General features: G+C 35.2%; 3 protein-coding genes across 9 annotated transcripts; 1 reads left to right on the plus strand and 2 right to left on the minus strand.

Moving 5' to 3' along the window:
• Window positions 1-1,948: 1,948 nt before the first annotated feature.
• On the minus strand, window positions 1,949-14,551 carry LOC119068156 (glycerol-3-phosphate dehydrogenase [NAD(+)], cytoplasmic). 3 transcript variants are annotated; one of them, XM_037171633.1, is made up of 7 exons: window positions 14,267-14,550; window positions 12,171-12,348; window positions 7,026-7,232; window positions 6,581-6,953; window positions 6,356-6,509; window positions 6,187-6,279; window positions 1,949-2,194 (listed from the first exon to the last, which is right to left on the minus strand). In XM_037171633.1, exons 1-7 carry the CDS (start codon window positions 14,311-14,313, stop codon window positions 2,176-2,178), a joined length of 1,071 nt encoding a protein of 356 aa, XP_037027528.1. In that variant the 5' UTR covers window positions 14,314-14,550; the 3' UTR covers window positions 1,949-2,175. The 3 variants fall into 3 exon arrangements, with proteins under 3 accessions (XP_037027528.1, XP_037027525.1, XP_037027527.1); XM_037171630.1 differs by lacking the exon at window positions 1,949-2,194 and adding an exon at window positions 3,989-4,261 and having other exon boundaries at window positions 14,267-14,551; XM_037171632.1 differs by lacking the exon at window positions 1,949-2,194 and adding an exon at window positions 3,989-4,255.
• Window positions 14,552-15,253: 702 nt separating this feature from the next.
• Window positions 15,254-17,073, plus strand: LOC119068158 (MICOS complex subunit Mic10-like). The gene is made up of 2 exons (XM_037171635.1): window positions 15,254-15,495; window positions 16,638-17,073. Exons 1-2 carry the CDS (start codon window positions 15,405-15,407, stop codon window positions 16,781-16,783), a joined length of 237 nt encoding a protein of 78 aa, XP_037027530.1. The 5' UTR covers window positions 15,254-15,404; the 3' UTR covers window positions 16,784-17,073.
• A 3,348-nt stretch (window positions 17,074-20,421) lies between these two features.
• Window positions 20,422-23,742, minus strand: LOC119068154. Of its 5 annotated transcripts, none has more exons than XM_037171629.1 (10): window positions 23,580-23,742; window positions 23,397-23,516; window positions 23,300-23,335; window positions 22,862-23,215; window positions 22,551-22,625; window positions 22,132-22,176; window positions 21,663-21,908; window positions 21,332-21,601; window positions 21,153-21,257; window positions 20,422-21,095 (listed from the first exon to the last, which is right to left on the minus strand). In XM_037171629.1, coding segments are annotated over exons 1-10 (1,863 nt in total). In that variant the 5' UTR covers window positions 23,582-23,742; the 3' UTR covers window positions 20,422-20,485. The 5 variants fall into 5 exon arrangements, with proteins under 5 accessions (XP_037027524.1, XP_037027523.1, XP_037027520.1 ...); XM_037171628.1 differs by having other exon boundaries at window positions 23,300-23,338; XM_037171625.1 differs by having other exon boundaries at window positions 22,862-23,218; window positions 23,300-23,338.
• Window positions 23,743-23,953: the final 211 nt, after the last annotated feature.

A 23,953-nucleotide genomic window follows, 5' to 3' on the forward strand; every position in this document is an offset into this window, starting at 1 on the left:
TATGTATCCACGAGAGATCGTATCACACACAACGGAAACGGAATCAGGTGAATAAAAACGGTGATGCTTGCTGATTGGATGGCGTTTGTAGAAACATTTTTACATCTTTAAATGGTACCGCAGACACAAGCACTGACTTGTCTGTCGATAATGAGACTTTGTTTTATTAATTCCAAAATCGATAAAAGCGTACCCTTGATATATCAATAGATGTAAGGCCTACTATCGGGTCAGGTCAATCTGAAAATTTCAGGTCAGGTCAATTAAAATCATGACCTGAAATGACCTGAATATTATCAGGTTGACCTGATATTTTTCAAGTTTCTTCTAAATTAGTTTTGTTAATATAAAATCGAAAAAACAATTGATTCCTGATTAGGCCTACTAATAGGTTTTTGTTGTCTTAGAGCGGGCGCTTATGGTTTCTTTGTAAAAAAAATCCAACTGTAAGGAAAGTCGTACAATTGTCACTAACATCATTAGCTACACTTCAAGCATTTTACATTTTTTATGCGGTCAGTAAATAACTTTTAGGACTGAAAGCTCTTATCAGCTAACCTGTTAAGGTTTAATGACTCGTAGAATCCACTCGTTGATGCCAATAAAAATTTAAAATATTCAAATTGTATAATAGATTGTGCGACGTTTCTGGATGTTTTCCGGATGTTGAGTCAGAGCTTAAACATTGCTTTGAACCGAAATTACTGATTCAGAGCAATAATTCGTGGGCCCAGGACCCACCTATGTACCAACTTATAGTTTTAAAGTCCACTATCAGAGTACATTTCAGAACTTGCATTCTAATCACTAACTCTAATCTTTTGGTTTGTTGGTAAATTATAACGTCACAAGCCACAGACAATAATCAAAAGTCTTTACATTGCCATGGCAATTATGTGAGTAAAAACGAAAGATGTTTCGTAAAATTGAATGACTTCTGGCTCGATGGAACATCTCGTCAGCGTTATTAGACTATCAGCTCTAGCCGAATTGTCAAGTTCTACAGGAACTGATTTCTATTTTGAAGGTACAAGAAATCACGAGTTAAACGATTATTTTTTTGTAATTATGTAACTGTGTAATCTCGGATTAACGAATTTTATTAGAGATTTTGATTTTTTCGAAAATACAATTTCAGGTTATCAGGTCATTTCGGGTTATTTCAGGTCATGACCTGAAAACTCAGGTCAGGTCAGGTCTAAGTCAATTTCTATTTCAGGTCAACATGACCTGACCTGTGGTAAGCCTTTTCTATTTCTTAACACATCGTTAACGTCGTCTGCTTCAACGCTATGCATGTCTGTACGATCACTTGCATCGAAATGTTGAAGTGGATCCTGTGCAGAACAATCGTTGCGTTGAACTCTGAAGATATCAGGCACTGGGCCAGACGTGAAGTAAATTAAATTTGTCATTGAATTAGAAGCGGAGTATTGTGCAGAGTTAAAATTTACGAAAATAATTAGGATTAAGAAAGGAAAATTCGAAATATTCACTTTTGCACCGCACTCACTACACCCACCTCAACTGGTAATAACAATATATTGTCGGGGTTCGTTGCTGAAGCACCTGACTGAGATCAGCAGCGATTCCAGAAACTATTTCGAATTCGTCGAAAGGATTCAAATTCAACGAAATTAGCGTTGGTAAATCGTGATTCAATTCGTGGAACTTGAATATGACCCTAAATATTAAATGGTCAAGTGCATTACTTCCAGTCCACCAATTTCAGTCGTACAACGAAATGCACTTCAAGTATGTCGGAAAAATTGACGATTCAGGCAAGGTAAGCGTCTTTATGCTCCAACAAAAGGGACCGACACCACCAGAATCATTTTCAGGTGTGATATGATGTTTAATAAGTTCAATAAGCGCTGTTTACTTATAGTAAGGGGCTATACTTTTACGCTCTGGACTGATCCATCGATTACGCATATGAAAAAAAAACGACACAACGAAAAATCCAATTTTTTTATTTCTACTTACGAAATGAGATTTGTAACAAATAAATTTCTGAACTAAATGACCAATTTTGTTGAAAAGAATGTAAACCACAAATTGGAGAGTAATTTAACGGAAAATTTTCTTACACTAATACCTAACTAAATATTCCATAATAAGCTGATTCAACTGAAAGCAAATCACAACGGTCGGTAAACCAATTCAAAACTCCATTTACTTGCCGAAATTTTGCCTGTAATTGAAATATAAATTCCATTTAAAATTTTCATTATTTTAGCAGCCAACATAAAATTCCACCACAGAATTTTACTAAACAGAAACATGAAGTAAACGAAAATGACTTCCAATCCATGCTGAACCTACCTTAAGAAGCTCATGAAAATTTATCTTGCAGAAACTTTTCTACTTGAAAAACGTCACGATCTCGATGATGCACTATGGGTAACTAACTGTTGATTATTTGATATTTACACAATACTTACTGGTGAAACGAAAAGTTTTTCGCCTTTAATATTTAGACGATAAATTAATGACTTATAGAATGTGTTGTGGTGAAAGGTTTGTTTAACTTGGATTCCGAAGTTAAATTTGTTTCGATTTGTTGATGTCCCGAGAAGAGAATATTTTCCACTGTTTCTCAGTATGGAAAGTCTTCTCTAAGGCCGTTATAATATAAGTTTTACCATTATACCTTCCTTGGATGATCAAAACTTCTGAAACTTGTCTTAGGGTATAGCTAATTTTCAGAACAGAGACAACCGGCAATATTTTCGAATAATAATCCGTTAGGCGAAAGAATCAATCTAAAACTTTTGGGGGATATAATGGAAATTAGCTAAAATTAGAGGCTATGAATCAAATCTGAAGAAAACATTTTCGTTCGATGAGCAGAGAATTTTCAAAAACGAAAATCCTCTAAGGTTTTTTTAGTGATTTTTTTTTTCTGCGGATTTTTCAGGATGTTGTCTTCTTAGAAACGGCAGACGAATCACAATAAAATCTTAAAAACTGTTACTTCGGTTATGTAAAGTATAGAAAGTATATTACCGGTACAAAATCTTTTACTTCATACGCGTTAACATACATTTCACTATATCAGACCACCATCACATTAGCAGGAGGTCATAACTTACTTCTTATTTAGTCATTGATAAATGATAATTAGTCGTTTCTAGAAGGGTAGAGGATTTTCTTTATCATTTTCCATGCATTTTTAAGGATTTTCTTTTTGAGTTTTAATGGGTGCAAATGATTTTTTTGGTTTTCTGAGAATGTCTTTGAAGATTTTCTACGATTTTGAGGATTATCTAGCTTTCACAAATTTTCTCTGTTTTTTTTCGGTTTACAGAAGTTTCTAGTTTCTCCGGCCCTATTATCACTATTATTTAGTTGTAATTTCAGCGTCATTCTTTTTCGCATAATGACCAGTCGAATAATTCCTTCAAAAAGACAACACTATTTGGCTGCACTATTTAGACACAGAGTTCAGCGATCTCTGAGAATGTTTCTTCTGTTTTTTGTGAGAATGTCATAAAACGTGGGGAAAAGCGAGGGTGGTTGCAGAGGTACAAAATATACAGGCGCATGTAGGCATGAATTCTTAAACACAGAGATTGGTGAAGGTTTTTGGATGTTCCGGTATTGTAGGGTATGTTAACATGGACACAAAATGCGGCATTTGTTGAATTGTTCAAAAGTATATTTTTAATGTAAAGTTTTAACCGCAACAAAAAATAGTATTAATTTAACCAACACAAATGTAAGATTTACAGTTTTTCATTGTCGTGTTGTTTTGTTTTATTTAATTTATCTTGAACACAACCAGAAGAATGACTTTGTTTCTTTCGAAGAAAAATAGTTGGATAACAAAAACACTTTTCTTGAATTAAAATAAATTTTGTTTCTCTCATACCTATATATGTGTGTTTCGTGTGTATTAATTGTGTGTAAAGTATTTACAAAAAAAAAAATTCATTGACAAGCAATTCACAAATTATCAACAAAAGGAAACATGAGAATTAAAAAAAAAAATCTGTTTTAAGTTCCGAATCGTCTCGAATTGTAATAGTAAATTTTAACAAAAATAATTTTTCTTAAGCTTAGATGTCTCTCTGTCTCTTTTTAGTGTTTTTCGTTTAGTTACAAATTTAGCTTTTCACATTAAAAATTTTCCACTTTTTTCTTTTTTTAATTTTTACAAAAAATATTTTAAGATGATTGTACCAATATAGTAGGGGCGGGGCAGGGTATTCATGATTAGTGCATCTACAATTTAGCACTGCCAAGTTGTGACTGTGACCTTTAATAATGTTGATGTGTGACATAAATAAGGTGGTTGGGAGAGGGGAAAATAAAATTAATTTTTAAAGTAAACGAAAGAAAATTTTCAAACAAAAATTCATTTTTTTTTTGATAATAATAAACACAAAATAAGCAGAGTTAATGGCACAGAAAATGATTGTTTTTAGGCATGCAATGGAAGAATATTTTATGTTTTTGTCACTTAAATGGGGATTATTTTCGTGTTGAAGTAGCGAGATAGCGAAATTAAACGTTAAATCAAATACCGTCTCCAGCTAGTTGCTAGTGCGTGTAAGGATGATATATTGAAAAGCAATCAGTTCCGTTGAACACTTTCGTTTTCATAACTTCAAATGTATGAAGGAAACAAAGAACTAAGTAACTGAATGTATCTGAATTAATGCCATTTCGTCGGACAGTAGACCAAACGATACTGCTACTCGCACTTCTCGCAGTGCTTATTATTACCATCATTTTTTTTAAACGAAATTTTACTGCATTTTAGGATTGAATAGAATCAACTATCAAACCAATTCTGTTGGTCGAGTTTGATAGAAATGATTTCTGCTTTATTTTTCAAAAATAGATTGGAAAGGAGAGAGGATCAGAGGGATGAAGGCAATGCATGCAAAATATTTTCATATAAAAATGTGCTCCGATTTGGTTGAATATAACAAAAAATATCAAACAAAATTGCCGTTAACTTGCGAATCAATAACTGTTCGCATGTCTTTAATCAATTTTAATTTCTTGACAAATGGAAGCAGATTCAACGTAGTGAGCAACAATTCAATATTTTGATCTAAATTTTTCTTCCAAATCGAACCTAAGAAAAAACGGAATTCCATAATAATCGAGCTAATAAGACCGTTCTACGGGAACAAACGACATCTACAATAGGATTGGACTGTGCTAATTCTTGCGCCAATCTTCGTTTGTGAAAGATATTTTGAGTTTAAATCAGGGATAATTTTCCCATATTTTCTTGAATTTTCCCACATTTTCTCTAATTTTCCAAAAGAAATGATTCTTGGGAAAATTTCGAAGCAAGCAGGAAAAATCTGGAAAACAGCTCTGGTTGAAATTGTTTATGTCATTCGCCACACAACTTTCGTTCAACCTTAAAAAATTCTTCTTTCAATCGCAGGCAGCACGTGATGACGTGCTTCTCCACCAATTAGATGAATCAGCGTCTCAGCAGAGAATTTAGTAAAGTCTTTGACATGTTGCACGGTACAATTTTTACTCTTAACGATGTAATGGAAATCCTGCCGAACAAAGATTTCACAAAGATCAGCACAGACTAGTCCTGACTATACCTACACTCTATGATATGTATATTGACGACGAATTAAAAAATTTTTGACGACGAATTAAAAATTTTTAATGCGGAGCTCTTCAATAATTTCATTTGCCGCAAAGGCAATCGCAATCCTAATTCAGCGGGAGGCAAAAGTTAGTGACAAAATATCACGGAAAGAAAATTTGATTTCTCGGATTAGAAACATCGTGACGTGATCTCAAAGTTGTAAAATCGACACACAAACGCTACTCCAAAGGAATGTTATTCACAAAAGAATTGAACAGCTCCACAGGACAACGATTAACGATATTATTGAAAGGATTTTTGTTGAATTATTTTTAAATATTTTGACTGCTACGGGAGATGATTTCGATTTGGTTGTTATATAGGTAACAGTTTAGCATTTACATTTTTGATAACATTATTTAACGATCTATCTAAAATCTAAAATCTGTTCAAAAAGTTTAAAACTTTAAAACAGAGCCTCGTGGCCTGTTCGCTTTTTATTTACAAATTAAAAACTCTATGCTCTAGCAGCTTCAACAAACGATTCTCATTTTTTTAGCAACAAACGATAAGAAAATATTAAAATCAAACTGTGTCTTTCAACCATGACTTACATATGCTCCGGATGATTGCGAATGCAATTGATTAGTTCACTAGCTTTCAATTCTCCAATGCAAATTCGATGAATGGCCGAGAACAGTGGGAACCTAAAAAAAAAATTTCCCGTGTTTGGGACGAAATTTCATTTCATTTCTCTATGCACTAATGGAATTTCGATTTTACTTTTCTTCCATTTTCTTGTTCTTCAGCATAAAGTTAACTTCTTCAGCTGTAATTGGTCCCTGTAATTTTTGACCGTTTAACATTTCAGTTTCCAAGTCCTTGATAGATTTGCCAGTTTTGACGAATGCCTCAGATACCTTACGATTACGACCGCCTGCAAAGTAATCAATTCAATCGAAATTGTTAGCTTCACATCATTTTTCATAGAAAATGTAAACGCCAGACCATAGCAAGTTGTAATAAGATCGGCAACACCACAGCTTTCGAAGAATGTGGATAGTTTGCTGCCCGGGTAGAAGACTTCAACGAATCGGATCATCTCCATTAAACCCAAACGAATGACAGCAGCCTTTGTATTGTCACCCAATCCCAAACCATCAACGAATCCAGCACCGCAGGCAACAATGTTTTTAAGTGCACCGCACACTTCGACGGCATCTTCATCGTCGACAACTACGACACGGAAGTAGCTCGCTTGCATCATGTCACGTAGAATGGGAGCGATTTTCTGGTCCTTGCAACCGATTGTTGTTTCACAGAAATTCTCGTCAGCTACCTCGTTGGCCAAGTTAGCTCCCATTAGGACAGCGCATGGAATCTTTAAAATTTGGAAATTTTATTGATATAGAGTCGAGGTCTGTTATGCCAATACTTCTTATAAGCAACGCACCTTCAAATGTCTGGTAATAATGTGTGAAATAAGATCAATGCCGCCTCCTTCAGCAATATCGAAACCTTTGATCAGAGATAATGCAACAGCGGTTGGCTTTATTTTTCCTAACATTGTGGCACAAAGACCACGTACGAATTGATGTGGCACGACGAAGATCAAGTAATCGGCATCTTTGGCAGCTTCGACCAAGTCCGGTACGGCAACCTAAAATTATTTTAAGCATAGGACTCTTTAGCAATGGCTAAGCTTCTTCGTTTCGAAAAGGAAATGTCACGCCAAGACAGCGTTTTTCATAAATCATATCTATGGGATTGCGTCAACGTTTCAAGATAATTTTATTTTGTTGTGGTAATCTTGTAATAGCTCGAATAAGTATTGAAGGATTTGAATGTGAACGTCATAGACATCGATGACGTTAGCACTACGTGATAAAATCTACTTTCTACTATCATTTTAATGAAATTAATTTTTCAGGAGTTCTGCGTGATTGACCTGATTTTTTCCACTCAAAAGACCATGAGATAATGGCGTTTTGTTGAAGCTTCGTCTGATTACAGTTAGAGGAAGAAAATTTCTATTCTATCTCCCCTTTTCTTTCGACCTCTGGAAGAAGACAGGAAATTCCAACTAGTGTCATTCGCAAAGCTTCGCTCTTGTGTGAATTTCCTATAGGCTTCACTTGGTAAACAAATAACTATTCCATGTGTGTGATACTTTCTCATATCTGTTTTCACTTCGCCTCGGACGCAAAGTTCACTTTTGTTGAAATTTCCGGTATTTTCCATACAAAAAGTTGAAATTGTAATCGTCAATCCGTTATGATTTACGTGATAGGTGGAGTTTCAATTATGAAACCTTTCTCTGTGTGGTACAGTTGCACGATTACAACATTATTTCTATGTGCATAATTTTCGATTATACGTGGAATACTAGGTCCCAACTGTTGGGTGGGTCAGATCCTTTGACTGTTTGTCTGAGCTTCTCAATAGTATTTTTATTGGCAATGATTTATTTCAACGAAATGTAATTTTGTATGTTGATGGCCACAAAAACGCATTTAGAAGAAGAACTACTAGAACGGTCTAATAAATCTCTCATTTTTGATTTAATTCTGTTTAGTTTCACTGAAAATTACTGACAATCTTCGAAACTTTGTATATAAAATGCCCCGGTAAAAAATGACATATTAAATTTAAACTCGTGTGAATTGAAATTTCACACTCTTTAATTTTGGTTCTGTTTATTCGGTTTTGTTTACAAGGCAAAATCAAATGACTTTTGAGAACTACTCCCAGATGGTTGAACCGATACCACCCATTTTCGCAAGGTTCTGAAAGAACAGGTTAAGACACTTCTAAGTTGATCACTAAGGCGGTGTTTTTTATTGAACAGACTCATTACAGATTGTTGGAAATGTCAACCTATAATAAAAAAAACTCTTTTTTTTTCTTCAATTTGACATTTCAAACAAACTGTAATGAATGTGTTCAACAAAATGTATCCATTTGTCAAAATGACACATGAAACTTAAACTCGTGTGATTTGCGGCCCTCGCTTCGCTCTCGCCGCACTTTTCACTCGTTAATTTTTGTTCTATTTATTCGGTTTTGTTTACAAGGCAAAGTCACATAACAAGAAAAATACTATTGAAATAGATACAAAAACTCTGTTAGCAACATCAGCTTGTTTGTAAGACCAACATAATCCATCTTAGAACCTAACCTGAATTAATTCCATTCTCCACCAAACATTTTTTTTAAATCGGTTGAACTTTGCTCCAGTTGTCGTGTTAACAAAAAGAAGAAAAGGCTTCTTTCGAGAAATACTCCCAGATGGTTTAACCGATGCCACCCATTTTCGAATTTGACCTGAAGATTTCAATACTTCGTCAAATAAAAAAAGTTTTTGAAAGTCGGTTGAACTTTGCTCCAGTTATCGTGTTAACAAAGAGCTGAAAAGGCTTCTTTCGAGAACTACTACCAGATGGTTGAACCGATCCCGCCCATTTTCGAACTTGACCTGAGGATTTCAATACATCGTCGATTAAAAAAAAGTTTTTGAAAATCGGTTGAGATTTACTCAAGTTATCGTGTTAACAAAGAGCTTCTTCTGAGAACTGCTACCAGATGGTTGAACCGATAATACCCATTTTCGAACTTGACCTGAGGATTTCAACACTTCGTCGAATAAAAAAAAGTTTTTGAAAATCGGTTGAGATTTACTCAAGTTATCGTGTTAACAAAGGGCACAAAATTTTAACATTTAACGTTTTTTCATCACATTTCAATACATTTTTAATCATAGTGTTATGTACGGTGTATTTTCTTTTGTAAAACCCATGACTTACAGTCAAGGGAATAGAGTGAAATTTCAATGTCAATCTGGCAGCATACAAATGTTTATTTATGTGGAGCCTAATTTCTTTACTGAAGTCTATATAATCCGTCGATCACCGTCGTATTAAAATATCAATTGGATTATATGTTTGTATTTTCATTTTAGATACACAAGGAAAACGTCCTTGGCCATGGCGTAATCATATGCACCTTTCACAAACGGCAAGCATAGCAATTAGGATAGTTATCGATTCTATCATAACATTTTCGACAGATTGATAGAAAATCCTTCGCTCCATTTGACGACGTAAGTGAGAGCTCATTGTATTTATTGTTGTCATCATATTTAGTTGATGATAACACATGATACTGTCGTACGTAAAAAATTAATCAAAATACTTAACACACCACATAAAAAAGACTTTACTGACTAAATATTTTGTTTGACCACGCTCATTGCCACTCATAGACTTGATGATTTTGATTTTATCTAATCAGTTTGTTGTAATACTTGTTCTTCTTGTCCCATATTGAATAAAATAATGTTTTTATGAAAATTATTTTAATGAACTTTGTGGTTGAGCGATAAGTGTTTGCTATCATTCAATTTTATCGCAAAGTATTGCAATTTTTTTTTTGCATTTTATGTTTACATTGTCGACGATGTTGGACGTAAATCAACTCGGTGTGATGGTTTTTAGTTTTGAGTTTCAAATGGAATGATAATAAAATCATTAACATGGTACATGGGCTCACGAACGGAAACTTTTCGAAAAGCGATTCACTTTTAGAGCGTTCCGTATGCCACAATTTGAAGTGATTGTAAATTGGAAAATTTTTAAATTTAATTTTGCATTTCTGTTTCACAACTATTAATATTGATTTTGCTACGATAGAATCGTAAATGTAAATTGATAAGATCAACCAAAATTAACAAGAAATTATTTAATGAATGAAATCATCGGCACACTTGCCGGAATTTCGGAAACGCTGAGAATGATAATTGATCAGCGTAGATAAGTGAAGGTCTACACAGTAGAATACAGTCGTGTACACAGGGCCTATTCTAGGGAAAATAAGTTACCGAAAATTCCCGAATTATGGTTTCTGTTCAATCTAGTAAGATGTCATCACAGCGTAATTCAGTTCAGCTCATAGGAATAAAAAAAAACTAGAAAGGCCGGAGAAGCAACGGAGGAACGTCGAGGTATCGCTTTTTTATAGAAATGGACAAAACGTGAGAGAAAAATTAGGGAATATTTGATAATACAATTGGCTTAAAATAGGCCCTGGTGTTTTCAGAGCGTTTCACAAAGGTTAGCCGTATTCGTAGGATGTCGAATGTAGATATTTTGTAGATTTTTACTCTGCTATTTTTATACACCACACCGAAATCGTCTTCTCGATTTAATCGCTCGGTATCCAACAGAACAATTTGGAGAAGCAGTTTTGCGAAGATTAACTTAAACGAGCAGTGAGACTCAAAATAAGAAAGTTTACTGAAGTTCCATACATTATATTAAAATATTGCGAAACATTTGGATCTAAGTTTGAAATTCAAACCAGAGAAGCAGTTCCTAGAACACTGAAGCTTATACGTCAAATTTTTTCTCAGATCAGCCAAAAATCTTACCCTACATCGAGGTGGGGAACTCAAATGACTAAAAACGATCCAACGCGGCAACGGTATTTTCATCGAGTTAAACTTAAATCTCTGAAGGGGTAGTAGTCAAGTCAGGTAATGAATCATTGTCAAAATGGTTGCTGGTAGTGCAGCTCTTTTTGCACAACCTTCGAAACAATTGTGAACGTATCAGAACCAACCGCATTCGATGCGCGATGCTCATTCCACAATGTAGTGAATCCTTGAATTTATCGCAAACGAAATGCCTTACGGCATCAATAACTTTGACAAATAAAATTTCTTTCGTTGGCATGTCTCGGTTCTGTAAATACAATCGCAAGCCAAAAAAAAAGATCATCTGAAACTAGGATGGAAATGCATTTTATTTTTAAACTGCAAATTTGTTTGTTTTTTGTTTCCATAACGGTAAAACGGTACATTTGTGCAAAAGTGTTGGCCGTATTTTTAGTATCAAATAAAAGAAAATTTTAATTTCATTGTATCATCACGTAAGCAGAAACAGAAGAAAAAAGATGTTCGCAGAATTTATTCAAAAATACCAAACTAAATTTGTATTGCAGTCTTGTTATATATACACATGGAACGCTGAGCAACGAACCATTTTTGGTTGACCTTTACAATGTCCTAAAAAAGTTCGCAGATAGTCGGTTGAAAATACATAAACGAGAATTGAATTGTCAGTTGCCCTATACTCAGAACTAGACCCATTCAATACACTGAGACCAGCTATATAAGTTCTGTGAAAGGATTAATCGTTCGACAAAATAAAATATTTTTTCTTCTTCTTGTAATTATTTTGATACGCGAATAAACTCTCTATTCGTTACGATTTGAACTTGACTCAATGCCAATAAAAAATGTTTGATAAGACTTATGTAACGCGTGAGCTGATCATGTAGTGTGTGTGATGTGTGTACACCCGTCGTATCTTAAAAACCGTAAGCCACTTTTTATACAATAACGAAACTGTTACGAAAATAAACATAATCGATATGCACATAACGTGAGTAACGTAATTCATCTCAAATAATTTTCTATTATTTATTTAAAAACAAATAACGCGGCAGCCGAGTCCATTGTTCGTTCGCTCACCGAAAGTATTGAAAAAGGAAAAAAGGGGAAAACAAAGAGTTGCATTGACATTGTAATGCAAAAACTTACCACATTTTCTGGTAATTTTTTGCCCGGCAGATATTTCACATTCTCATGCGTTTCATTGATGATTTCTGTCAATTTTTTGCCATCGATCAATTCTTCGTACACGTACATGGTAACACGATCCTCGAAATTGGATAAATTTTTTGCATTTGCCCCAACGATTTTGGCGATTGCCGATCCCCTGGAAATAAGGAAAAAGATGATGAACAATAAAACCTCCTTGGCTAACAATAATGATAAAAAAGGGGAGTCTAAATAACCTAAAAGGCGTATCGCGATATAATTGTTAGGTCTGTTACTTCTGTTGTTCAAACTATCGCACAATAATTGATACAAAATCTTGTACTTCATTGATTTTAACATTCATTATACTATACATAAGGGATCATTAATAAGTGACATCAACTTTTCATCATTAATTAATCGCTAAATATGCGTTCTGGAGAGTACAATGTTTGTTCTACCCTACAGTTAGGGCGTATATTTGGGGTAGAATACATATTTGACTCACGATAATGCATATTTGTCGAATAATTAAAATTTGAATTTGCTGGCAGCACTGAAAAAATCAGACGTCATCCCTAAGACCGTTGGTCATCGCTGGTTTTTGTCGTTGCAGTCGATAACAGATGAAAGGTTAAATACAAGGCTGTATACAGCCTTGGTTAAATAGGCATTGATTGCAGCATGATCAAATAATCAAACATTCGATTTGTTTCAGATAAGGTTGACCCGATACCAATTCAATTATTTGAAGTTGGACTTTGTAAACAAAGCCAAAACTTAATTGCTTTATTGTTTGGAATAGTTATAACCAGAAAATCGAGATTTGTACGAAAAATATTCCAATAAATTTACAGTTGGCTCGATAGTGGTATACTGAAAATTTTCCAAAGTTTCATGTCTGATGAAGGTTAAAAAAGATGAAAATTTAAAATATAACGGCACTGGCGTCGAAACGTTATTCCGGTTTTATTTTGCCAGCAGACGTAAATCTTAATACATTTTTAAAAATAATTGATTTTATGAGACTATGAAGACCCTGAGAGTTTAGAGTGGTATGATGGAATTTAAATGAAATATGCCATTCATTCTCTCCAAATAATGAAGACCTCTTATATCGGAAATTATCCGCGTGCTCTCATGTATTTACATTGTATTGTACTTCATATAAACCGTACTCTTCCGAAACAGTGCAATAAAGCGGCAGTCTTATCCCCAACCAACGATTAAATCTGTTACTTCGTTTGTTTGTATGTAGAATCTTGATAAACAGTATTATACTGGATTGGCTAATTAACTCCCAACGAAGCAAGCAGGTATAGCCAACAGGAAGTTTACATCAGAATTTTGATGAAAGTAAACTATGCTACAAAGTACATTGTTTTGGAGATTATATAAGGCGGGAACATCAACAAATCGAAAAAGACTTCTCTGCAATTTACTTTTAATTGCAGGTGTGCAGATTCTGTTAAAGAATGGGAAATTTCTCGCACTGTGACAGCATCAGATTTCTTCGGATGTGATCGATAATCTTTGCACCAAAGTCCAGGAAAAACAAGTCTACAATACAACCACAAGGCATACCATACTTATAATGTTCTATCATCAACTTGCCGCATGGGCATGAACACAATAATAATTATAAGTACCGTAACACTCTGTCATTATCAAAGAAAAATAATACAAACGTAATCGGTGTGCTACACCAGATAATAAAAATATCGTAGAACAAAAAAAAAGGCGGATTAATTCACTGTTTGATACACCGTTCTATACGAATACGTTCAAAGGAGCAGTGCTATGGTGTTTTCTGTGAACGATTGTATAACCATTTTCAATTTAAAGTCGGGAAAAAAGAAATTTGCCATTTGCACGATAACATTGCATCGATTTGAATGCATTTATATCCAACTAGAAAATCGATACGGCAATGAAGGGCTTCGATGACATTGAAAAATTTCCAATTGGAACAAAACGCGCAAAAACGAATTCGTTTCTGGACTGAATGTTCGATTCATCAGATTGATTATTTTTCAAGTTATTATCAACGCAAAACGCATGGTATGAAACAGTAAACAAATCGCATAATTGCTTACCAATTGCCCGAACCAACAATACACACTTTCACCTTATCAGTGGCCATTGTAATAGAAAATGTTAGTTAAAATAACCAAAAAATTTAAATCAAAATTTGTGCGAATGAATTTATTATGTAATTAAGCGCGTCACACGGGCTTATTTATACAACTGAAACACAATTATATTGCACTTCAATTTTTATTGCGATTTTCCGAACTTAATTTGCACGTCGACAAAATCGTTACAATATTCCACAACGGAGGATCGTTCAAAACTGAATGCGGGATGTTTGATATTTTCACGGTTTGTCACCAGTGACAGTCCTTGACAAAAATATACACTCTTTTTCAGTGATGCCAGCTCCGGCACGTATAATGTATGTGATAATATAATGAACTTGATATTGATAATGAACAATAGGTTTGTTTCAAGGTCATTTCGAAATGTCAAATTTCATCCACAGAAGGCAACTTAGCCTCAACTTTCAGGCTGACGAAAATTGTAACGAAAAATTTAAAAAGAAATTTGTTGACGTTTAGGTTATCTTCATCTCTATGGATGAAATCGTCGTCGTTCGTGTTGTCAAAGTTCGGGTTTACAGTTATTTGGAATAAACCAATGAGCATGCTCTAAACGACTGAGCCGATAAGGTCGTGTGTAAAGATTAATTAGCTTGTTAACGTTAACCGAGTAGTTACAAAACGTCTGCTTTCGTAAATTTGTGTTCTAAGTTGGCTTATGGCAGGCCACGAATTAAAACGATTAAAACCAAAAATTAGAAAGTTCAGTTACATTTCTTCAATAATTTCCAGCGCGAGGTAATAAGCAACGAATCATAGCCATGTTTTTCAAATTTCCAAGAGTCTGAACTGAACTGTGGTGTCTAGGATCAAGATCATTTAACTTCGGCAATCGGATCGATTCATACACCTGATAAAGTTATGGATAACAGTGTGCTTTTAGTGTAGGAAGAAAGTAATGTCAGCACTGTCAGCGTATGTGTCACGCTGTGTTTTTTGACAGATAGACCGAACATTTTCATTCGTTCCTCCTTATGTCACTCTTTTGCATCGGGAATTGATGTGATTTTATTTTGGATTAGAGTCGGGATCGAAGAGTTGCATCAAAAGCGGTTGTTATAATTTCATTGAAACGATGGCGGAGAAAAAATCAAACACAAACTTTTCCGAAGACATTTTTGGGCGAAAAATCGACAGATGTTTGACGGACACTATTGTTAAAGGCGGTGAGTACTCAAGTATTTGCATCATTACATAACCTGCTTTCCGACATCGTTTGACAAAATTTAATATTTATTGTGGAATAAAATTCCTGATCGGTTGAATTGTCTTTGACTGTTAACACTTTGCTGACCGAAACATCCAAAGTAATATTAATTCGATCGAGTTTTTCGGAACCATATTCAGTGCGTGCATACACCACCATGATGACATAAAGATCTATTTTCATTTTAAGTTTCCAAACAAGTTGAAATGAGAAAACAGAACTTAGAACTTGGATGAGGCGATCAAGTGAAACTTACCTTAATTCATAGATATTTTTAACCCTTTAAGCACTTCAATATTATTCAGAAAGCAACCAGTCAAGACATTCATTCCCTATTTTAATAAAGGGAACTGAATTCTTACAAAATAGAAACGACGGTCACCGCATTCAATTTGAAGATGCACTCCAAGTTTCTTAGCAACCTAAACTAAGCTTCCATGATTTCAAACCTACAAACCCTCAGAAACACTTAGAGTAATACTGAAGCTAAAATTTGAAAATAAATCTTCTGGAGATTTAGTCAGAGGGTTAATTGCATTAGATTTGATTTACTAGGACTATGAGTCTCACAGAAAATTTTACAATCTTTCCTTCACAATGGAGTCGTGCTCCTTTACACAAGTGTTGTCTCTATTTTCTTCAGACTCGTGACACAAACACTTCACAAATACCTTAACTTTCTTGGTGATTTTTTATCATGTTTTTTTTTTTTTGTCCTTTCATTACCGACTTTCCCGATTGCTTAGGCTACCATGCCAGTACTTTTTTTTGTCATTAAAGTGCTTCCTCCTCTTAACGCTAATCTTAATCTTATTTGGATCCGACTGAATTGACGGTACAATATCTGAGCATTGACGCTTGTCTCTCCCATTCATCATCATGGCCTGCATCCTGGGTTCTCTTAAATCTTTTAAAATAACAACCTAATGTAATCGATTTGGCTCAAAAACATAAAAAGGCCGTAACAACAACGGATGCACTTAGATCTACTGTTATATTAGCGAAACAGACAAAACATAACGGAAAAATTAGGAAATTTTATGGAATTTAATTTTCCTGCACTAGCCGCTCTTGTAAGTGTACTAAGATTTTTTTTTGCAGCCGGTGGACTCTTTATTGGCACTGTATTTTCATTGCTGTTCTTCAAGCGAAGGGCTTTTCCAATCGTATTGGGTACTGGTTTCGGAATAGGAGTGGCCTATCGTAACTGCGAACAAGAATTAAATGCATCCAACTCACATAATTGAAGAAAAAAAAAAAAAAACATCAGCCACCAATAGCAATATGTTTTTAGTGATTTAAATGAGTTTAAATTCAGCCTTTATTTCTGTTGTAAATTTGTATTTTTTTTTCTTCTTTTCTTTTTTAAGTAAATCAATTCCTGAATGGGTACTTATACTCGTAAAACGACAAGGCATTTTTTTGTGTGTATGGTGAGGAATTAAGATGCAATACTTTAACAGTATCCCATTGAATGAACATGTACATGGCATGTAGAGTAATGCATTGAAAATATATGATCGAAATTGATAAATTATTGTTATAAGTGTTTCGTTTGTATGTATTAGAAAGCCCACCTGGCGCGATGTCCAAAATAATGCCATAAAAGTGTCAGCAGCCTAAAAGACTTGGATGCTCGCCCACCTGGTCTAGTTTTTCTAGTTCATCTCTAGACTGTTCAATGAACAGTGCTAATGTTCCTGAAAAAATCAACAAACCGAGGAGAGAACTTTTTAACTTATACGTTCCCTAACATGCTTAAGCCATTCTAAAGCTACACTGTTAATAATAGTCAATAGAAATGATTTTATCTCCCACATGCCACAGCAATGCAATACAATCTATATTCTGAGGACAGGGGTTTTTGGAGAAAAAAAACTGGAGGTAAAATACGGCTCATCCTCAATGGTCCTAAACGATGTACAATATACTTCCTCTGTTTATGTAGTTTAGCCCTGTTTCTTCTGAGGATTACCCGAGGAAAAATCGACGAAAAAGTATATGACTATTTCCTTGTAAACTGTGAAGTATTTGGATACCCTTTTTTCGATTTTTTCCCATACAAAACCAGTATACGTTTTAGTACTCATGACGCTCTGACATTTTTGGGAAAGTTGAAACTTTTCACAAAACGTGCTTTCAATGAAATATGACATTTTCGGTTTTGATTAACCATCTTATTGACTTAAAAGAATGAGAAAATTATTGAAACAAGATTTTTCTTATAAGTTGCACATTTTTTGTTGTCAGACAATGCCTCACACCCTAACGAGACAAAGCCCTACAAATATTCCTAACAAGTGAAAGCCCCACAGATAAGCCTAACAAGAAAAACAACAACGGAATTAACAGTACAATGTGAACTTATAAGAAAATGTTTCATGATTTTTCATGTAAGGGGTCGAAAACTAGAGAAAAATCTCAAAACTCCCTCATTTTCTCTGGTTTTCGACTTCTTACATGAAATTTTTTTTGAGTATCTGTTAAATACCTATTATCACATACGCGCGGAGGTTGGATGTCAAAATTACTTAACTAGAAGAATAATTCAAAAATTACACTTCAGGTCTATGTTGTTGTCTCGTTTTCGCTTATGTAATAAAATAGAGTACACACTTGTCACTATTAGTCTCGGCAAGCTTCGACTTCTTCTGTCAAGCACCAAAGCTGACTTTGACATCACTCAACTAGAAGGCCAAAAACACACTGTTAACTATTTAAAAAAAAAAAAATTGATAGCCATTGTATGAAAAAGAATAGCCAGCTTTGATCGGTTCAGTCCTCTATTTGAGTGACGTCAAAGTCAGCTTCGGTACTCGACAGTGCGTTGATAATACCCATATATTACTGGAACCGTCTCTACCCTCGGCTCTGTCTAGAAACCTCTCACACGCTAAAACGACTTTTAGTCCTAGGTACGAAATATACTATTTCGCAATTATGTGGCAAAAATGAACTGTTTCAGCCCTGTTTTTAGTATAGTATGAGGGTCATTTATTTCCCTGCGTGCGAAAAAATATTAGTCATGATTTCTTTGTGAGAATAAAAACACATAACACGTGCAATCGTATTATATTTGTACATATTTGAAAATTTGGAGGCTTTTTGACGTTGGAAAAATGAGTGTTCGTGCTAGAAGCATTGCTATGCTCTCAGAGATATCACTGTCGCCTAATTTTTGTTCATTTCAAACTAAAATGAAAAAAATAAGGAAAAATGGATAATTTAAGGTAAATTGAGACCCAAGGAATCTCTTCTGCATAACTCTTCTCCCAAACTCTATAAGCGATATGTTGCCTTATATAGTTTAAAACGTTTGTATGAAGCAACAAATTTAATGATATCAGTTTGTTAAGAGCTAAGATAAAGATAACATTTTATTCTAATTTACGTTGTATTGCTGGGGTAATATGCCACTGGTTTTGAATAAACTTAGAAGAAAAAGCTAATTTTCATTTCGACGTTTCGACCTGTTTCCATGGTCTCATCAGGAAAAGCTTTATTCAAGAAAAAAATAAATTTGTTTCGTTCGACTTCTTCGTGACAAGTGTGTACTCTATTTTATTACATAAGCGGAAACGAGACAACAACATAGACCTGAAGTGTATTTTTTGAATTATTCTTCTAGTTAAGTAATTTTTTTTCAATTCAACTTTATTTATCACAGGATAAAAAGGAAAAACCTTGTACAAATATCCTTACGATTAAATTCACACTATTAAACTCTCTCTATCAACACAACGTAAAGAAAAAACAAATTAAAACGAGAAACATTAAAGAAACAAAACTATTTCGATGCGGCAATAAATTAGAAAATAATAACATAAATGAACAAAAATTTACTCCAAGGCGCTACCAGACATTACGTCCAAGAACGTTTAACATACACAAAACGCACACAAGCACTAAAAGATCCCTCCAACGACCGAGCATCAGCGGCCGACAAATTTGTCGAATAAACCGAGTCACAATACGTAAAAGCCGGCAGTACAAGAGACTTAATCAGCATCATCTGAATCTTACGATAGAAAACATGGCCTTGATGCCAGAGACTACAAAGTCTAGCAAATACCCTGGAACAGATTAAGCGCACCTGGTCTCTGAATGTCAGTCTTTTGTCCATGACAAGTCCTAAGGCTAAGAACCTTGTCTGCATATGGAACGGCTACACCACCTAGCAGGACAGGAGGGAACAAATTCGACGACAAGAATCTAGAATCCTCGAGTACAATGGCTTGGGACTTATTGGCATTTAGCTTCAAAGAATTTTCGCGAGCCCAACGATGAACTGCATAGAGGTCCTGGTTGATACGAAAAACAGCCTGATTGGCTGTACTCTTTGGGCTGGAATACATCAACTGCACGTCGTCTGCGAACATATGGTGCGACGTAGACTTCAGTCAAGTCGGCAAGTCATTAATATACATCGAAAACAACAACGGACCTAAAACCGATCCTTGCGGTATTCCGGAGCGAATTCCAGTCAACTCAGAAAAGTGGCCGTCAAAACAGACGGACTGGATAGCACTTAGGTAGCATCGGATAAGGCTCACGGCAGAAGATGAAAAACCGAAGTTTTTACGGAGTAGTTTGCCATGATGGAAGGAATCGAAAGCTTTGGAAAAATCTAATAGCACCATAACAGTCACAAAATTCTTGTCAAACGACTTCCTTATTTCATACGATATTCGCAAAAGAGCCGCACAAGTACTGTGACGCGACCTAAACCCAGACTGGTAGTCGTCGAGAAGCGCATTAGCATCGAGGCACGTTGAAATCTGTTTTTGCTAAAATTTCGAAAACCTTCGACAAACAGGGCAAGATACTGATTGGCCGAAAATCATCGAGACAAGTAAAATTTTCATACATTTTAATTTCATAAAAATTCTTTTATTTCACTTCAATATTTGAGAACATCGACTTGATGTTAATAGAAATCACTTTTTCATTTAAATACGTTTAATTTTCCTATTTTTGATATATGTCGATTTAAATTTAGGGGTTATCGGAAATATCGGTTCTATCGGGGTCATTGTCGTAGTTTCCATCGAAACACTGATCCTCGAAACAGAAATTTTACGGGCGGCAGCTTCCAACGAATTGTTATCAGTCGACGAAGAATTGCACACATTTTCATTTTCAACTTCAAATTCCTGATTCACACCTTTTTTGGATTTTTTTGGTGGAACAACTTCCACCTCATCCGCATTCTGCGACACTTTTCCATTCTTTCTGGCCATATCTAATAGTCGTTGGGATTGTTTCTGCGGAATTCCCCTTTTTTTCTTATCATTCTTGTTTCGTCTTCCTCTCCGAATATTAGCAACTTGCGTTTCCTCAGGATGTGCATTGTCTTCGTGGTAATAGTCGTTTTCCAGTCGTAGATTCGAACGATTTTCGCTGAGAGAAGTAGTGTTTTGGGGCTGGATCTGACTGCTGCGTTCAGCAAAACTTGGAGACGAACAATTCAAGATCGCACCGTTGGCCATCACGGCCATCGTGCTGAAGCAGCAGTTAAACATCTTCAAAATAAGTTCGTTGTTGTTGTCCAGACACTTTCTGCGAAAAAGAAGACTATGAGAAATCGAACGTTGTTTTCTGACGTCTCTCTATTACATGTAACACTTCCCGTCGCAGGGGTGGTCAGCTACGCTTTCAATTTCAGTTTGAGAGGATGCATCAACGGTTTCTACTTTCGTACCTGACGAATGCTCAGCAACGCTATCAATGAAAAACAATTATCACTTGGTTGCTTAATATTCAGTAAATAATGTGTCTAAGTTTAAAACACTGACCCATTGGTTGCAACGGAATTGGATCCATGCGGATATTGAGAAAGCGATGGCCATTCGAATGCTTTTTGAGCCACCGGATGGTGAAGGTCACTTTGGGTTGCCCTTTTCTGGTTGTCGCGATTGGATCGTGCTAGATATGGTGAAAATCCGTTATTTGCGAATCCAGTATGTGTGAATCCAGCTGGACTGACAAGACATGTTGATTCGGTACGACGAATTGTGAAATTTTTGCGAGTAAAATCTAAATCAGTTCTCACTTGATGGTGGTAGCTATAATAGATCGTCGCTTTGGTCGCATGTACAACTACAGATGAGAACCAGCAATTCTTACCTCATACTCATGCTGTAATCGATCGGTTGATCATCGTCTACATCGTCGACCAATTCGAATTGAGGCTGAGACAATTTATCTTGCATTTCGGCATACTCTGAGTTCGATCGATGATCATTTTGTTGTATATTATCGATCATATCGAGATAATTTCGATATACGTTGTCGGTCTTCACACCCGTAAAATGACCATTGAAGTCTGCTGCTTTGTCGAAACTGTGTGACCAACGGCCATTCTCCCCACTATTTGAGTTTTTTAAATAAATTTGAAAGTAGATGAAAGGTCGAATCAAATGTCAGCCTCAGTTCGCTTCAGCTGGTTCACTCATACAAACAAAAGTGGTTATGAGTGTTTATACGGATTTAACAGTGCGCGTGTAGTGGTAGAATCGAACAAATGTGCATAACCAGCTGAAGCAATTCTCGGCTGAAATTCCGTAGAATGTGGACGGTGGAATTCGGATCTTACCTTATTTGTTTCGTCTTATTTTTATCAGTAGAAAGATTGAGTGGTCTGAAATAATGAAACAAAAAAATGATGAGTAATTTTGTAGTAACGGCTAATCATCTGTTATTGGTAATGATGTCGAAACACATTTTTCCGCCCCGAATTTCTATTAGCTGACAGAAGATTTCGCAGATGGATTTACAATCTTTTACTTCAGTTGCGTGCTTCCCATAAGGGACGTCCGTAATTCAATGTTATCCGACAGATTTGTAACTCGAGAAGTATGCTTTTTTGGTAGTCGAATTCATTTTCAATTAACTTATGGAGTTATTAATGATTTTGAAGACCCGTATGACATCACTGAATTGCAAACGTCGTTTATGGATGTCCCCATGAAACCACATTGTGAACGGAAATTTCCTCAGTCAACATCAACTTACGTTTCTTCAACCACTATTTCTTCATAAAAAGCTTGGCTCTCTTCCAATGAATGTGAAGTTACAGTGGCAGTGGGCCTGAAAAGGATACATTTAAGTTTAGAATTCATTGTCCTTACCAGAGCCTCAAGCAGTGACCAAATGGGTAACAATTAAAACATTTACGAATGTTGTGCTCAGTACAAATCAGTTGTGTTTTTGTAAATTAAATGAAGTAACAGATTCAATAATTAATACCTGCAGTGACCTATGCTAATCAAAACAAACATTCGAAAACCTTCCCGCGGATACCAGTTTTCGTATTACTAACTTACATGATTCTCTTACTCCTCTTCTCTTCGATATTGTCAGAGATCGAAATGTTTCGCCACAAATTTTCACTCGATCCTTGCACCTGCTCATCATTCATTTGCGCAACAGTGTTGTCGCGTTGATCAGAAAACGTATCGTCCGTTAGATAACTTGAAACGCGCGATTGTAAATCATTCTTAGACCGGCGATTGTGTCGATCTTTTTTCTTCGATTTATGCTTCGACTTTGAGAGCTTCGGGATTTTGTTAATTCCAAGAACTAACGCTGAATCATATGTCACTTGTTGATTTTCAGGCACAGTTTTGCCGTCTTCATTATTCTCGAATGTTTCAGGCAACGAACTTTCGCCGGTGACACTTCTAGAAAACGTTTGATTCAATTTCAATTGAGTTTTGAATATGGCAAATATATGGTCCGAACTGTTTTTGTATCGAACGTACCTCTCACCGTTGTGCGACAATTCTTTATTCGTTTCACTACTAAAATATTTCTAGTTTTCAATATTTTCAATAATAAAACAATAATGGCAAAAAGTACCTGATGTTGTCAACAACATGGGACAAATTTTCGTTATTATTCTCTTGAACCTCATTACTAGCAATCCATTTTTCGATCAGTACAAGACTAGGTTTTAGTGCAATACCATGCGAATGAAACCTAATTAAGAAATTGGAACATTTTTTGATCCACACGCTCAATTTGATCCATTTTCTTACTCACATTTTTCAAAGAGAAAAAAATTTCTAGGAATAAAAACAAGAACGAAACCTAAAATACTAAAACTTTTGCAAAAAATGCTACAGCCGCTATTCCAAAAAAAAATTACACTTTTATTTCTGATAGCAACGTGTAAACGCTACACGAGTAATAAACTGCAATTTGAGGAATGGTATGACATCGAAATTCTGACACTATGCTCCTTTATGATCAAATCAAAAGTTCATTACAATCAACTCTTTCACCACGGCAGAGTAAAATAAACCAGGCAGGAGCGGTTCATTTTCGAAACGCCTAATACACTGTATGAGAATGAACTCAAATGAACACTGACATAAATTAAAAAAATTTATTCGAAAAAAATATAGGGCTACTAG

Source organism: Bradysia coprophila (assembly GCF_014529535.1).
Source record: "Bradysia coprophila strain Holo2 chromosome X unlocalized genomic scaffold, BU_Bcop_v1 contig_173, whole genome shotgun sequence".
Taxonomy (NCBI): Eukaryota; Metazoa; Arthropoda; class Insecta; order Diptera; family Sciaridae; genus Bradysia; species Bradysia coprophila.